Below are 17,500 nucleotides of genomic sequence, written 5' to 3'. Positions count from 1 at the left end.
AATTAGGAAGTAAAAAATAGTTGTTAATATTTTTCAAAGTGTAATATAAGTTTATAATGGAAGTAATAATAATCTTATTAAATAATAAGGTTATATTATAAGATAAACATAAATACTGTGTGATTTCAACTTGGCAGTATGTTATCAGTATTTTAGATTATCAAGATACAGATTTTTCAGAATAAGTGAGTATTTATCAGATGCAGAAACTACTCACTGATCCATCTGTTGGGTTTATTGTGTCATATGTTTTTCCATCTTCAGCATCCATAAACTGTCCATTTATAAAACACTGATAAGGCATCTTCACAGTCATATTGTTTACAGTTTTTGAAACCTAACAATTAAACAAAAGATTTCAATTTGTCTTACATGTAACAGGTCAAAGTACTTTTCAATTTGGTGAAACAGTGAATTACAATGTTTAATTGCAACATGCATAGCCATTTTTCAGCCAAATATTAGGATGCATATGTGGCTGTCAGTATCTCTCCATAAAGTAACACTAAAAAGAAAGTGATTTTCCCTCTGCACAGGAATGTCTGAGTTAAAAGATGGATGAATTAATTTCTGTGCTTTTACCCCTCAACCTCCAGGACCAAATATTCATTAAGGACCAAGGTCAGTGAGGTATTTAAGCGGGTGTGATTTTTATGAATGTTTATTTAAGTATCCCCTTGAATTCTAGCAATTCTGCCCAGATTCTCTGCAGCCAAACACTGCCCTGCCCTCTCAGGTTAGGACAGTGGTCACCAACCAGCTGATCTTGATCTACTGGTTGATCTTGGAGCCTCTGACAGTCAATCTCAGTCTGTCAGAGGCTGCGGGATCGGGAGCAGCAGGACGCACATGGCTGGGCTGAGCTATGCCCCCTGACACCTGGGCTGGGCTGGGTGAGTGGGGTCAGAGCCTGGGTGGCTTGTCCAGGAGGTGGGGGAGTGGGGTGGGGACAGGTGGGGTATGGGGGTGCAGGCAGGTGGTGTGCAGTAGATCCTGGTGTGCCAAAAAATGATCTTCACCATAAAAGGGTTGGAGACCACTGGGTTAGGGCTTATGTGGACACAAGTGTGGATATTTGGTTCCCTGGGGACAACAAGAAGTGGGATACCTTGTGCTGCTGCTAGTTGTCCCTGGGGAACACCTGTACCATGCACCCTCTGGTGCATGGCAGGTTACTCTGGGTGTGGGAGGGGAGGCAAGGACCTGCACTAGGCCAGCCCCAGCAGCCTTACTAGGAGTCCTGGGGGCTTCTTGGGGCTGCAGCAGCAGCAGTCCTGCTGCTCAGAGCCTGACCTGCAGCCAAAGCTTGGCTCTGGTTGGCCAGGTTCCAGTTCTGAGTGGCATGTGCTGCCCCCACGTGCGCCACTCTGTGTTTTTTTTTGTTGTGGGTTTTTTTGACCCCTGGATATCCAGGGGTCAAAACCCTACCACCTGCTGCTCCCTTGCAGCTGAATGTGTGGTATGTGGTGCTGCAAACGTGTTTGTGGTGCCACATACTGCATGGCCATGGTCATTTGGATGCAGCCATTGGTGCCATGGATTAAGTGACTGAGGTATACTATAGCAAGGCAGTGTAGGGAGGTTTACCTGCCTAATATGCACAAATTTATCCAGTCCTATTTATCTTTCAGTTCCATAAAGAATGGAATTAATCAGTGACAAATAAATAAAAATGACAGAAACAAAATTAATATAGCATAAAAGAAAGCAAGCAAAAAGTCAGTGAAACAAAACACACACACACAAAGACTTACATAATCTACGATTAATTCTTCTTCTTTGTCCTCTCCCCTCAATCTCCTCACAAGCATCTGAATAAAGTCTGCAAACTTAGTGGCCATATACACATCTTCATTATTCAGTTGAAGTCCACTATACTTTTGTTTGATCTCTTCAATCATTCTTAAGATTGCAGAGAAGAAATAAATTGAATTATAAATTAAAGGCTTATTCAAACAACTAAATCATTAAAAAGGGGTTTTCTGTGTGGTTTTGTGTATACTGATTTCCCTATGTGTTATTGCTTGGTGATTGTGTCATATTAGTGACAGCCATTTGGGCTGAATGGTGTCTTCAGTTATACATATTGAATATATTGGTATCAAGGAAATAATTCAGCCCAATGACTTGAAATACTCTTGGGCACATCTACATATGCTAGTACTGTGCAGCAATAAACTGAGAAGCTTATTGCTCCCAGGAAGCTTCCAGGCACACAATTTACACATGTGTCTGGACCGCAACACGCTGAGCCAGGTCTAGACTCCCGCAGCTGGCAAGGGGCTCTGGGGGCAGCCTAACAGCCCGGGGCTGCTCTGAACAGGCCCCAGTGTGCTGCAGAGGGTCTGTCTGGGGCACAAGGGCAGGCAGCTGGCAGGCAGCCCCTACACTGAAGCACCCTTGTGCCCCAGCGGGGTCAATGTTTACACATGCATTGCTGAACATGAAAAACTCTGCTGAAGGGTAGTAGTTGTATTTACAAGTCAACTGTGCAATAAATGTCTCATGTAGATGTGCCCTTTGGTAACATTTTAGGACTGAATAGCAAATGACAAATATCTGTTATACAAATATGTCACTGGGCTACCTAGTTTGGCTAGTAAGATCTGAAACATGTTACATTTAGTAGACTTTTTGCATGGAAGTGATTCTGAATAAAAAGGGGCTATCATAGGATAGTCTTGGACACTTGGATTAGAGAAAAGAATGAGGTTACCTGGCATGACCTGACACAGAATAACCTTACTTCATTTGCAAAATCAGGGCTCAGTCCTTCTTGTACAAAGGCTTACTGATACCACTGGGAGTACTCCATCGAGCTGAAGAATTAGGTTCCTCAATTTTGAAATTGCCTTTGGCAGAGAATTCTGAAAGACACATATCTAAATATATTTGCCATGGCACAGCCTTTATTGTGGCAGAACTCCCAATGAGGAAAATATTATTGAAGTCCAGAAGAATTCTGCTCGAGGAGTGCAAGATTGGACCCTGCTCATATAGCTCTGTCATTCCCCTATTAGGTTTCTGAGGGTAAGGAAGTATTTTAAATTGTCACAATAAAAATATTTTGTTGTGAAACTGACTTACGGGTAAAAGAAAGGAAAATCACAGATACCGTGGGTGCCGTCTCAACTTCACTACTACTGCAACTTCTCTACAATTGCTTTGAAACATAGTTACTTAACATATTTAGTTACCTGACAACATGCATAGAGGATGCTCCAGATTTGAAGAAGTCAGTAGAATCCTCAATTACAGGAACGTTAGTCAAAATTCCAACCCAAATGGACTAAAAGTAGAAAAAATAACTGTGTAGAATAATATAGTAGTAAAAATAAACCTCTCTAATAGCAAGAGGTATAGTTTCACTGACATGCTCATACATTTGCCAAACAATATGTGTTTCTAAACATAGCAATTTAATCAAAATGTATTATTTCTAGGGTTCCTAAGATAAGAAACCAGACAACTGAATAGAAACAAAGAGCAGGTAGTTTACTTGTTCACAGTTTCCAAGCCTATTCCACCACCCAGTTCTGTGCCCCAAACAGTTCTTTCACTCTACTTTCAGGACTACTCTCATGAAAGTTTCTCTTGCTACCTGCTGACTTTCTGGTTTTTACACAGGTGAGCTTTTCAATTTCTTATCCCCTGTGTTTGCAGTCAGTCCCAAGGAAATTCTTTGGACTGTATGGGTTAGTCTACCTCAGGCTTCCCCATGAAGTAAATTAGCTAGTAGACCTTAATACCTAAAATACTGCTTCCAGGTAGCTTCAGAGGATGCTTAGTAAACCTCAGCTATAATAAGGTCTGTGATTGTTTATAGCTCAAACATGTACTTCATGGCAGCCATTAATACCTTTCAGCATAACATTACTGCCATTAAAGGATTCCTTTTGTAATATGTATTAATATGTTCTACATATGCAACAAACTTTAATAAAATGGCAATAATTTTCATGCTCATCTTTATTGTAACCTTGATCTTCCAAATAATAGCTCCATATTGCACTTTTAAGATCCAATCCTGTAAGGCATCTGGAGGGGCTAGGAAGAACTGGAGGATTTTATGCTTATGGGGCAGGGACTTTTGGTCCTTGGGGGCACGTCAACATGTGCATGGTGGCAAAGTAAATAACTCCACCGTGGGTCAGTACTTGTGTTTGGCAATACGAGCCCATGTTGGAGTTAATTAGTTTACTAATCCTAGTAGCACTGCATGTGTAGACAGTGATGTTCTACTGCAGAGCTAATTAGTCAACTCGGCAATAAATGTCTTGTGTAGACATGCCCTGGGCCTAATAGGAGGAAGTAAAAATGTATTGGATGGATACTACTACAAAAATAACTGATGTAATAGCTGACAAGATCAATGTTGAAATTATTATAATTAGGTTAACCTTCCCCTGAGATGAATGGTACAGACCATAAAACATTCATCACCACTTCGACCAATGCTTGTCCAGGCAGAGGTGGGGGTGGGGACAGTGCTGGGCCTTGGGCCCAATCCTGGCATGCAAGGAACTGCAGAGTGGTAGAGCTGGGCCCCAGGACCTAATCCCAGTGTTGGGGGCTTAATCGCAGTGTGCTGGGGTGGAAGGAGGTGGTTTCAGGCCCTCACGGACCAATCTGAGCAAGATGGAGCACCACCAGCTCCCTAGGGACCAATCCCCGTGTGCAAGGAAGGGTGGGAGGAGATGACTTGCTCCTGGTGCCTGGGTCAGGGAGGGGTGGTGCTGGACCCCAGGGCCCAATCCTGGAGTGTACAGTTTGATCCAGCTGCAAACTGGCCCTACACCACTCATCTAGCCAAAAGGTTGAGTACCAGTGACATAAAAGAAATGTCCTTTACTTGATTGTATATGCTTTATTAAAAAAAATCTTCCACATTTAAATAAAAGCTATATCTTGGCTGTAGCAAGACAACTTTAATGATTTTCCTTAACGTGATATCCTAATAAAAGCATTTTACAGAATTACCTTGATGTCCTCTGCCATCTTTTTTTCTTCTTCTGTTAGTTCAATAGCACTTGTTTCACCAGCAGCAAAATATTTAGATGCAGGAATCATTTTTCCATCTTCAAACTGTAAGTTTCTCACAAGCAACTGAAAAGGGGAGGATATAATTTCAATCATTTGTGATAATGTGAAATATTGTAAAGGGAGGTTTTAAATATTATTGTGATGCTTCAAATAATAATGAAAAGTAAATGACTTGCAGGAAATATGCTATGATAAAGATAACATTAAATGTTCTTTTCACTATGGCAAACTTAACTACATTTTAAAGTAAAAAAGAAACTAATGTGCTATGTGGTAGGAAATAGCAAAGTCCTACATCATACTTTTTGTGGAATGATAGGAGATTGTCATAGTTGTGTTTGATGACTTGACTAATTATTATATTTGAAGCTTTTGAATAGTATAAAATATCCACCCATTAAAGTTCCCCCCTAAATTGCTCAGTCCATATTTGTATTTATCTGATAGAGTATTTACCTTGTTTAGTACTTACCATCTTTCCATCGTTACCAAAGAGTACTAGCCCGTTTTTGGTTACAAGTCCTGGTTTTGTAGCACCTTCTATTGCCAAAGGTTGCCCAGAAGGCACTGAGCCATCAAACAGTGAGGACCCATAGAAAGTAACCACCTAAAAACCAAATCAAATGAAACATACATGGTTCCTATGTGTTTCTTTTATATTAATATTGTTTTCCAGATGTTACTTGACAAAAGCTCTTTTATATTCACACATAAATTGTAAAATGTGTGTTACAGTAGTATCATGACAGTTCTGCAACCCAGAACATGCAAGGCCTTGCACAAATGTCTGGCCAGCCTTTGGGGGAACAGGCACAGTATGCATTTCTCTGTCTACTGTACTGTGCCCACTATGCTAATATCCAGAATTTGAGGAGAGCCAACAGGCAGTGCTGTGAATATAAGTATTAAATAGTAATTATACAAGGACTATATTGACCAGCCTTGGAGAATCACCTAATAAAAACTACTGTGACTCAGTGATAAGCATTGCTATGTGCCCGTGTGCTGGACATTCCCCTTAGTATGCCAACAATATTATCACCAGAACCCAAGGGCAAGGGGAGTAACTGCCAGCAGGCTGTTACTCTCCTTCTCATTCAGGAACAAGTGATCAGGGAAATGGAGTGAGGAAATTCTTGCCTCTAACCGCCTTTGATACAGCTGCATGTGAGTCTCCATGAATGCAAAATAAAATCATCAGTTTGGCTCTGATCAAATATATTTTCTTCTGTTGCTCTTGACAAATGAAAAACTGGAAACACTGGTTTTGTTGAACTCAGAAAAAAAAATGTTTCATTTTCAAGCACTAGTAAGAATAGCAAACGAAAGGAGGTAGTCACAACACTGTGGAAGGATGAAGTGATGCTCCTATTTTACCTAACAGTCCTTTTGTTAAGTCATTTACCTAGGATGTGGGAGACCCCACTTCATTTCCTTTTGCTGCCTGATGGATTCTGAACCTACATGACCTACTTCCTGTACGAGTGCAGCCACCCCTGCCAGCAGTGTACTATGGACTGTACTGTACTGTGTACTGTTCTGGGGTGGAATGATCTGAACCTCTCCTGTTTTGCTTTTCATAAATAATTAAAGATTTATTGGAGTCGGCCTGGAATCTAGTTGCCCCAACTCTCAAATGTTCTAATCCTTAAGTTAGAGGCGCATTCTTGCTTTCTGTCTTACTGCTTACTTCAATATATTAAACCAGCTGGAACAGCTTCAGCAGGAAGGACTGAAGGACACAAACCTCTGAATACTCCAAACCAGGTGGCTAGGATGTTCATCCCAGATATGGTATTCCTGAGCCTTGCAAAATTAGTTATGCAAAGTGTGGTGGGTAAGGGCAAGCACTCTTAATTCTGCTCCACGATATTTTATAGCTTGGTGGTTAGGGTGCTCTACTTAGAGGCAGGACAGGAAGCCAAAAAAAAAGCTTTTCAGGTAGAGGAAAATTATTTAACCCATGTCTCCCTCATCCTAAGTGATTCAGTCATGGAGCATTCAGTGAAAACAGGATGAAACCAACAGTAGCAGTTCAGTGAATCTGGCTGTGGACATTTTTTCAGGTGACAATATTCAATTAATTAGATACAAATTTGCAAATAGTTTAGGTACAATTTTCTGAAGGGAAGGGAAGACTAGGGGGAGCATATTTACTATATTATAAAAAAACTGCCCAGCTTCATCAGCAAGCACAAGGAAGTCAATGCAGAAAAGGAACTAATATGTAGTAGCGGAAAGACCTGAACGAAATGACTTCTTCCAGCCTGTGAATGGGTGGGGAAGGACAGACTGGATTGTGACTGTAAGAATCAGAGTTAAGAGTTGGTTCCTGTTCCCTTCCTGGGACGGCACAGCAACATCCTTCCTCCTGCTCAAACTCATCTATTCTACGTAGCTTCTTATACCATGCGCTTGCCAGTGGCACCTGGATTACAAAGTCAGATCCAGCCCCAAGGGAAAGCCTACTAAAATCTCTTGGTATCCATACAACTGCCACCAAGCACTGAAAGAAGCCACTGGTTTCAGTATTTTAAGCAAGGAAAATCTGAATCAAGGGCACACTGCCTGTTATAAAATTGAAATTAATGGTTTTGTAATAAAGTGAAATTTACTTTTTTTTCTGTAAATGGTTCCAAAAAACTCTATTACAATTTCCTTTTATGTTTCAGTAGCTTACATCATTTTATTCTGGGTATGACATTGTGATGCTAATATCTTATTACAAATGAGAATGTATGCCTACCTACTTCCCACAGTACCTAGCATACTCTTGCCCTACCTTCCCCACTTACTGGTGTTGCATAGTGCTCCGTTCATTTCAGATGTATGTTTTTATCTTTCCTTGAACTCACTGATCCCATTATAGGAAATTAACTATTGAATGTGGCTCTGATGACCTGTATATTTGCCTGAGTGGCTGTTCTAGGCCTATACTCTGATTGTTATCAGATGAAAATTAATGTGAGCATCCATGAGAAAATACCACTCATCTGTAGCTCCTGTTACAAAAGCAAGGTGCCCACAGGGCAGACAAAAAAGGATACTCTTAATTTCACAGAGCATACCTGGTCGTTTATTATTGTCCAAGCTCCTGGTACTTTATCATGCCCTCGGATCCAGTTGTGCAAAGCAGCTGCAGGCTGGTCCCAAGAAATCTAAGAAATTGAGAAGCAGTCTATTGGACTTTATAACCACTTATTAACATAATTACTAATGTTTTATTAATATAGCAGACTGATGCAAGGAGTCCAAAGAATGTGTCAAAGCTGAAGGCAAGGGGCATGGCCGGATCAAATTTTGTTAAAGATCCTCTTATATAGTCCATGTAATCCTGCAAAATGTGTGCTAGAGTCTTGCACTTGTGATGTTATGGGATTTTTAAAAACTGTGAAAAACATTAATTAAAAATACCTTGGTATTTAATAGTTTCTCTCTAACTTAAATATTAGAGCATATTTTAGAATTATGTTATAACTAGAGTAACCATACATCCCAGTTTGTCTGGGACAGTCCTGGATTTCATAGGCTGGTCCCACCTGGTTGATGAAGATTAAAATGAGTATCGTGGGTGAGGGGTGCAGTCTGGTAGAGAGGCAGAGCAACACAGTGTGCCAGAGAAGTGGGCAGGCAGGCACTACTTTCTGCCTCCCTTGCACACTATGCTGCTCTGCCTCCAGCAGTGCCACAGACCTGGGGCAGGGAGAGCGTCCTCAATTTCCTTATCGCCCTAGTAGTTATAACTGATGAAACTAGCCTTTTACAATAAAGAAAGGGAGAGGAAGAGAAAGAGACACTGTCACCCTGTACTCCTTACTCAGGCAGAACTCTTAATGGGTCTGAGTCTAAGGGAGGGATACAGGCATGGGACCATAGATGCCAACGTAACATGCTTCACAAACATCTCTGCCATATTATACAAACAAAATTAAAAAACACTACATCTTTCTTAATGACTCATTTTAATTTCCCATATATTGTTCATGTTTAGTAAGCAACCATGCTCATTTGCCTTTGAGCTTTCAGTAGTGTTCCTTGAGAACTTCTGTTGAATGGGTCTAATTAGCAATTTCTCTCAGGTTCTTTCAGAACAGGTAGGATGCAGGACCATCCTTCCTTGAGCAGTTTTGTTGTTAGTTTGAACACTGTGTAGAGCACATACACAAGACAGCCAGAATTTAGTCCATGTCATATATCTTTCTAGATCACGCATCATTTAAGAAATCCAAGCGTAGATCTATTTGTCTCCTCAGAAACATCAGCCAAGAACTCTATATGCAGATAAAAAGGCAGTGGAAAATATTCTGAGCAAAGGCTTTCTCTATTCATGAGAGACTGAAAACTCTGGTTCGTAGACATTTTTTTTTCTGTTACTACTTACTAACAGTTTTGTACCATCAAAGCAAACATAAAAAAGGAGTGATGGCAAGCACCTTTGGTAAAGTCATAGTGGCCTTTGCAATCCTGGGTAAGGTCTCTTAAAAAGTGAGAAGAAATCAAAGATTTTTATACAGACAACCAATCAGGAACAACTGTATAATCTGTTACAACAGGGTGGTCTCTCCCTTTAAGAAGGAACAGTCAGCCTAGTTAAGAAAGCGGAGCTCTGGAGTATTTGGGTAAATAATGTCCCACTGGGAGTAAGGGGATTGCTACATTACACTTAGATTGTGTTAACTGCACTTACAATGCTAGCATCTGAGCATTCAGTCTGAATAATGTGCTAAGTGCTCTCCTGTTGTAGCAAAGTTGCACCTTTTTGAGTGAAGTGCATCTCCTGATCCTTTTAAGTAACATCTGTTATGTTAATATGGGACTGCTTCACTAGTGAATATAGTCAATTGCTGTCCCAGGGCTGCAGGTCCCAGCCCCAGGACTTCACAGGAGTCTCCAACCAGCTTCAGTGGGTCCCCAGGCTGAGAGCAAAACTCAGCTGATATATATAAGGGCCTTGTTACATCTTACACTGTGAGCTGCAAAAATGTTGATAGGTGTTAGTGTTAGCTTGAGTTTGCAGCAGTCACACTTAAGGCCAGCAGGAGTCTGGAGGACTGAAAAGTAAGAATCCCCACCCCACTCCTTCTGTTCTGGGTTTCCCCCCTGCCCTTGGGGTTTCCCCAGGGCATTACTTACTTGTGGCTACCCTTGTTGGTGGGGGGGCAGAGAGCAGAAGTGGCCAGGCATATTCTCCCTTCCCTGCCTGCTCTCCCAGGACAGATTGGGGTTGCTGGGGTGGGTAGTGGTGGGGAGAGAGGAGGAGCAGTGTGCCCAGTCCAGGCCAGCAGGGGATGGAGACAGATAAAAAGCTTATACTAAGGTGTAGTTTAGAAAAGCTTCGCTTAATGTAACACAAGCTAGGTAACATGGATCAGAGAGAATCCTGCCCTGGAGTGGCATAATTTTGAGCTATGTAACAAGTACTTAAAACTAGTTTCAGGTATAAATGCACAAGCTAAGAATACCAGGATCTGCCCACAATTATGTATACCAAGGCCCTAAGACTTCACAAAAAGTGATTTGTTTAAAATTCATTCAGCTGTTTGGTGCTTTTCACAACATGAAATCTATTACTGGCACAGAATTCAGTAAGAGAAGGACTGATCCAAGTGCATTTTAAAGGCAGACTGGTAAGGAACAGCAGCTGTTGTCCATGCACTGACTCAGTGTAAGTGATCCTAAGAAGGTTGTGAAGTTACTAAATATAAAGAGGCTGATAGAAAATATGATTTTGGCCTGTGGCACCATTATATATTCTTGAAATCTGTCCAAGAATTTTGGGTGAAGAGATTAACAAGATTATTTTTATATATATAAAAATATTAAGCTATTAATATTTTAATGGGACTTTTCAGGATTAGTCCCTTAACTTCTTTATATATCAATAATCAGTAAAACTGGAATTTGGAGAGAAATGAGTAAGAATGATAGATTATTTTTGTACATTCTACCTATCACAGACTTGTTAACTGGGGCCAGGTCCTATATATGCTGCAGTAAGTGGGGAAAATTCCCATGGACTTCTTCTGGATCAGGACCCTTAGTTCAGAGAACTCTTGCAGTATAAAACAGAAAGTGTACCAGAGAAAGTATATACAGCAAGAATTATGTGTTTTTAGCTCAAGTTGGCTCACGCAAAATAGTTAACTTTCACTAAAATAGCAGTAAAGACAGGGTTCCCCTATACTCTTGAACTCCAGTTGCTAATCCAAGTTGTCTTGATTGCTATGTTAACCTAAGTTAAGAACATCCCTTCTGTTTCCAGTGTGGACATACTATTGTACCTGTGCATTTTCTTTCTTCTGGATCCCTTCATAAGTTGCCCCTTCTTCAGGCTGAGGCACCTGAGGAGCTTTACCATCAGCAATTAGCTGGACAGCTTCTACCTAAACAGAAAAAAACAGTTTTAACTGATTCAACCAGATTTTTGTCTTCGTTTACACTTGTCCTACCTCAGTTATACTTGGTAAAGTCTGTAGAGCTGTCCCCTGTAAGGGGAACAGGATTTGGTGCTTTTTTATGTCTGAAGAGGTTTAACTTTACACACCAACAAGTAACTCCAATTACTTCAGTGAGACTATTCACTCACAATGCATAAAGCTAAGCATTCACAAAATTCTTTCCAGTGTCAGGACCTAATCAAGGACAGAATCTGACTCTATATATTTTCATTTAAACTTTTATTTTGTAACTGTTTGCAAAAACAGTAGTCACTTTGTCTATCGGCTGCCAAAGTTCAAGAGAAAGAAAAAATATTTTGTTTTTCAAAAGAATGCTTGTGTACTTCTCTTCTGTGCGTTGTATATCACATGCACCAACACATCTAATTCCAAAAATTAGGTTGAATTTTACCAACTGATCCACAAGTAAGTATAACTTCTGGTGATTCTGTACAACTGAACCCAAACCTGCAAATTCTTAACCCTACTAATTTCAGTGGACTATTCATGCAAGTTAGTACACCGCAGGTACCAGCAATGCGCAGGGAAAAAAAAAACAATTCTATAGAGACAGTTTTCTAAAATGTTCAGTAAAGCTGGAATATTTGTCTTTCCACATATTCAACAATGTGGGAATAGGATCACTGTCTTTAAAAAACCAAAAGGGATGAATCTTGAACACACTTTTTTTTTTTTTTGGTTGTGTTTTTTTTTTTTTAATTCAAAACCTTATTATAAATCTGCAAATCCCCTGTTTTTTAAGAGCTCTAAAAATTGCAGCTGGTTAGTTTAAACTTAAAATTTAAAATCAATGGGTCAAATTCATCCTAAATGTAACTCCACTGAAGTCAAAGGAATTGCATCAGAAATTACTTTGACCTGCTTGCTTCTATGGAATATAGACTTAGTAAAAAATACTTCAGGTCAGATTTCCAACATATCAGCACTGGAAGTTAAAAGAGATATGTAGATTTACTCCAAGTGAAATGCTGGGCCAAATTATTTAATATCTTATTACCTTTTATTTGTCTTCAGACTCCAAGAGGATTAGAAGGGGCAGGTTCTTCCTTATAAAATTTATTTAACATAGATAGACATACCATAGCTTTCACTCCTTCCGGAAAAAGAAAGCGATTATACAGGTCATCCACAGTATCATTTGGTTTTATATCACATTCTTGTTGCAGAAGAATTGGTCCAGTGTCCAGACCATCATCAGCCCAGAAAACAGTAAATCCTGCTTTCTTATCTCCTTGGATTAAAGTCCTATAAATAAAATATTTTAGAATAAATACAGATAGAATGACTGTAGTAAAAAATATTAATCTATTTATTAGCAGTTTATATGCCTGTTGCACTCAAAAGGGGGAGGGCTGAGAACCTATTAGTACAGTGATTTCACTAATCTTATTTAGGGAACTACTGGTTTGACATGCTTGGTTCACATACAAAGATGTAAGGAAAGCTGTGACTTATATCTTACGTGTTGCAACTTGCAGTCCACTGCTGCTACCTCAGTCTACATCACACGGTTTATATGTTATTTTAAATGAATTACGAATGGAAATATTTAAGTGGTGCAAAATTTCTGCAGCTGACCATGATGCTTTTTGGATGTATGTTACTAACAAAATAATACTTATGGGCATCTATACACATGCTCTGGGGTGGAGGGGGCATTTGAATTACAGCGGCTCTTGGGAACCACTGTAATTACACAAGACACTGCAGGTGTTTTATTCTGTGTCCCACACTTCAAAATGGTGGTGGGCACACTTACTAAAGTTTGTTCAACGAGCTTTACTTAAAGTGCTCCTGCCACCACTTAAAGTGCTCCTGCCACACAGGGATGCTGAATACACGTGATGGCGAGGCTGCTGAAGCATTCCAATTAGAACACTCTAGAAGACTCGATTAATTGAGACTAATCGAGATTAACTGAGTCTGCTCCGACGCGTTCTAATTGGAACGTATTGGAGCAGGCGTCTTGCACATGTACAGACACCCTATGATTTAACGGAGTTTGCTGTTTGAGTGTCTCAAAGTTATTTACTCAAACTTTTTACTAAACGGAGACCTGGTGGGACTCCACCCATGACTGGACCACGGGTATAGAGGGCTATACCCTGTACAGGAGGGATCGTGTAGACAAAAACGGTGGGGGTGTAGGTCTCTATGTGAAGGAAAGCTACGTGTCCCTGCAAGCTGATGTTGGCAACCGGCATGGACAGCTAGAGACCCTCTGGGTAAAAATTCGTGGGAAAAACGGCACAGGGGACACAACGGTGGGAGTCTACTACAGACCTCCCACTCAAAGTCCTGAGCTTGACCAGGAGTTCGCCCAGGAACTGACTGAGGCTGCTTGCTCCAGGACTTTGGTTGTCATGGGTGACTTCAATTACCCGGACATCTCCTGGGAAGATCACTCAGCAAAATCTGAGCGGTCGCAAAGCTTTCTCTCGTGCGTGGATGACCTCTACCTGACTCAAGAAGTCTATGGGCCAACGAGAGGCAAAGCGCTGCTCAACCTGGTACTGGCTACGGGGGACGACCTAATCGGCAACTTAGTGATCGATGGGAAGCTGGGTGACAGCGACCACAAGCTGATCACCTTCACCATCCGCCGTAAAGCTGGCAAGTCAGTCAGCAACACAGAAGTCCTTGACTTCAGAAAAGCTGACTTTGACAAGCTTAAGAGGCTAGTCGGTCAGGCCCTCAGGGACCATGACCCCAGGGAGGGGGGAGTTCAAGAAGAGTGGTTGCTTCTCAAGGAAGCAATCCTCAATACACAAGCTAAATCTATTCCAACATGGAGGAAAGGCAGCAAGAAGGCACAGCAGCCCCCCTGGCTCTCTAGGGACCTAGCGGACCTCCTGCGGCTAAAAAGGAAAGCCTACAAAGGATGGAGGACGGGATTCACCTCCAAGGAGAATTACTTCGCGCTGGTCCGGTCCTGCAGGGAGCAAACCAGGAAAGCCAAGGCTGCAACTGAACTCCAACTAGCTTCAAGCATCAAGGACAACAAAAAGTCCATTTTCAGATATGTGGGGAGCCGGAGGAAAAGCAAGGGCAACGTTGGACCCCTGCTAAACCAGATGGGGCAACTGACAACTGACGCCCAGGAAAAAGCCAACCTATTAAATAGGTACTTTGCGTCAGTCTTTCATCAGTCCCATGGGGCGCCCATGCCTGCTATGGGACAGGGAGATCCGGGTGATGGGGATCCCCTACCCTCCATCAATGCTGACCTCGTGAAGGAACACCTTGAGAAGCTGGATACCTTCAAGTCAGCCGGCCCTGACAATCTGCACCCCAGGGTACTCAAGGAGCTGGCGAGCATCATAGCCCAGCCCCTGGCACGGATCTTTGAAAACTCTGGTGTAGTGCCCGAAGACTGGAAGAAGGCCAATGTGGTGCCGATCTTCAAGAAAGGGAGGAGAGTGGATCCAGCTAACTACAGGCCATTAGCCTGACTTCTATCCTGGGGAAGATCTTAGAAAAGTTTATTAAGGAGGCCATCCTTGAGGGACTGGCCCAGGCTAACATTCTAAGGGACAGCCAGCACGGGTTTGTTGCGGGTAGGTCTTGTTTGACCAAGCTCATTTCCTTCTATGACCAGGTGACCTATCACCTGGACAAGGGAGAAGAGACTGATGTCATATATCTTGACTTCAAAAAAGCCTTTGATCTGGTATCCCATGATCACCTCTTGGCCAAACTGGCCAGTTGTGGCCTTGGCTCCACCACGATCCGCTGGCTGGGAAACTGGCTCTGTGGTCAGACCCAGAGGGTTGTAATCGATGGCAGTCACTCATCGTGGTGCCCTGTGACCAGTGGGGTCCCTCAAGGCTCTGTCCTGGGACCCATCCTGTTCAACATCTTCATTAATGATGTGGACGTTGGAGTCAGGAGTGGACTGGCCAAGTTCGCCGATGACACCAAACTTTGGGGCAAAGCATCCACGCCAGAAGATAGGCAGGTGATCCAGGCTGACCTGGACAAGCTCAGCAAATGGGCAGACGAGAACCTGATGGTGTTTAACACCGAAAAATGCAAGGTTCTCCACCTTGGGAGGAAAAACCTGCAGCTTCCTTATAGGCTCGGCAGTGCTACGTTGGATAGCACTACAGAAGAAAGAGACTTGGGGGTCATCATTGACCACAAGATGAACATGAGCCTGCAATGCGATGCTGCAGCTAGTAAAGCGACCAAAACACTGGCTTGCATCCATAGATGCTTCTCGAGCAAATCCCGGGACATCATTCTCCCTTTGTACTCGGCCTTGGTGAGGCCGCAGCTGAAGTACTGTATCCAGTTTTGGGCTCCACAATTCAAAAAGGATGTGGAGAAGCTTGACAGAGTCCAAAGGAGAGCCACGTGTATGATCAGGGGTCAGGAAAAAAGATCTTACGATGACAGGCTGAGAGCCATGGGACTCTTTAGCCTGGAAAAGCGCAGGCTCAGGGGTGATCTGATGGCCACCTATAAGTTTATCAAGGGTGACCACCAGGATCTGGGGGAACGTTTGTTCACCAGAGCGCCCCAAGGGATGACGAGGTCGAACGGTCACAAACTCCTGCAAGACCGTTTCAGGCTGGACATAAGGAAGAATTTCTTTACTGTCCGAGCCCCCAAGGTCTGGAACAGTCTGCCAGCGGAGGTGGTTCAAGCACCTACATTGAACACCTTCAAGAGTAAATTGGATGCTTATCTTGCTGGGATCCTATGACCCCAGCTGACTTCCTGCCCTTTGGGCAGGGGGCTGGACTCGATGATCTCCCAAGGTCCCTTCCAGCCCTAATGTCTATGAAATCTATAAAGCCTCACAACATACCTACAGGGTAGGTAAGAAAAACCGAGTTAATCATAACTGAAATGCAGTCCATTTCAAGCTGGAAAAGGATCGCTCCTTAATAGAGTACAGCAATACTGCAGAAAGCTTTAGGACAGTAGTTGACAACCTTTTCAGGCCATGGGCCAGAATGACTGAGCTGGGGTCAGAGGCTAGCGGAAGGTGGGTGTTTGGACGTAGCCACTGCTGCCACCCCTTCTCCGTAGCTTGGCACAGAGGAAATGCTCACTGCTTCCCCTTGCCACCAAATGGGCCAGATCCGGGCACATCTTTAGCTGGTGCAAATTAATAATATAGCTGAGTTACTACAACCCCTGCTACATGTTACATATTACGCAATTAACTGGTTAATTGTGCAATAAATTTAGACTGGCCACACATGCAAAGTAATTATCACATTCTAAAAATAACTATCCAGCTATAAAAAAGAGCCAACCAGCTATTAAGTTAGTACTTGAAAATGTGTAACAACTTTATAGGTGGTTTCTATCTAGATTTAATTTGCATGTGAACAGGGCCGGAACACATACATACGCTGCCCCCCCCCATGTACAATGTATTATTTATATATTATTTGTATTAGTATGCTGGTTTGCATCAACTCAGGATTTCCCTTTGGCTAAAGTCAGTTCCAGAGTCACGTATGTTCCCGTTCTCTTTTAGCGCTGATAATTCTCAGCACTGCTGAAAAATCAGATGTAGGTGTCTCTAATTGTGCACCTAAAAATCAAGACACACAAAATTAGCGGACACTTTGACTATTTGGCTACAGCCTAATCCCCAACACTCTTTCTAAAAGGACAGATATGATCCAGTAGTCTCTCTTCCCCTCCTCTCTCTAGTAGTCTCCAAGCTGTGATCCAGCTCATCCTAGACAAGGATCACAAAACAAGGACAAAAGCTGACATGACTGCAGACAAACCCATTGCAGAAAGAAGATTCTCAGACCCTGGAAATATGATCCTTGGTCCTAAGCTTCTCATATTTCTGGTTTTGCTTGTTCATACAGCAAATCCAAGAGAAGATTTAAAGGAGAAAAGCTACCTAGTAGTGATGACAACAGCAATATACACTGTAATAAGCCGTAGCAAATTCTAATTCTGGTGGATTTGACTGTGGAGCGACTATTAGCCTTGGGAGATATGTCATTAAATCTTCTTGTACAGCA

The 17,500-nt window shown here is 42.1% G+C and overlaps 1 protein-coding gene across 1 annotated transcript in view; it reads right to left on the bottom strand.

Moving 5' to 3' along the window:
- The window catches only part of ALDH1L2 (aldehyde dehydrogenase 1 family member L2), a 53,808-nt gene that overhangs the window by 18,472 nt on the left and 17,836 nt on the right, over positions 1–17,500 (bottom strand). The window contains exons 4-11 of the mRNA XM_090043178.1: positions 12,581–12,746; positions 11,325–11,426; positions 8,112–8,201; positions 5,516–5,650; positions 4,981–5,106; positions 3,198–3,289; positions 1,755–1,902; positions 218–337 (exon numbers count right to left, since the gene is read on the bottom strand). Of these exons, the coding sequence (XP_089899304.1) occupies positions 218–337; positions 1,755–1,902; positions 3,198–3,289; positions 4,981–5,106; positions 5,516–5,650; positions 8,112–8,201; positions 11,325–11,426; positions 12,581–12,746 (979 nt within the window). The remainder of the gene's footprint in view (positions 1–217; positions 338–1,754; positions 1,903–3,197; positions 3,290–4,980; positions 5,107–5,515; positions 5,651–8,111; positions 8,202–11,324; positions 11,427–12,580; positions 12,747–17,500) is intronic.

The sequence above is a fragment of the Crocodylus siamensis genome, chromosome 4, assembly GCF_052110815.1.
Source record: "Crocodylus siamensis isolate JL-2025a chromosome 4, ASM5211081v1, whole genome shotgun sequence".
Lineage (NCBI taxonomy): Eukaryota > Metazoa > Chordata > Crocodylia > Crocodylidae > Crocodylus > Crocodylus siamensis.
Note: the sequence above shows the minus strand (reverse complement) of the source record. Positions and strands in the feature narration are given on the sequence as shown.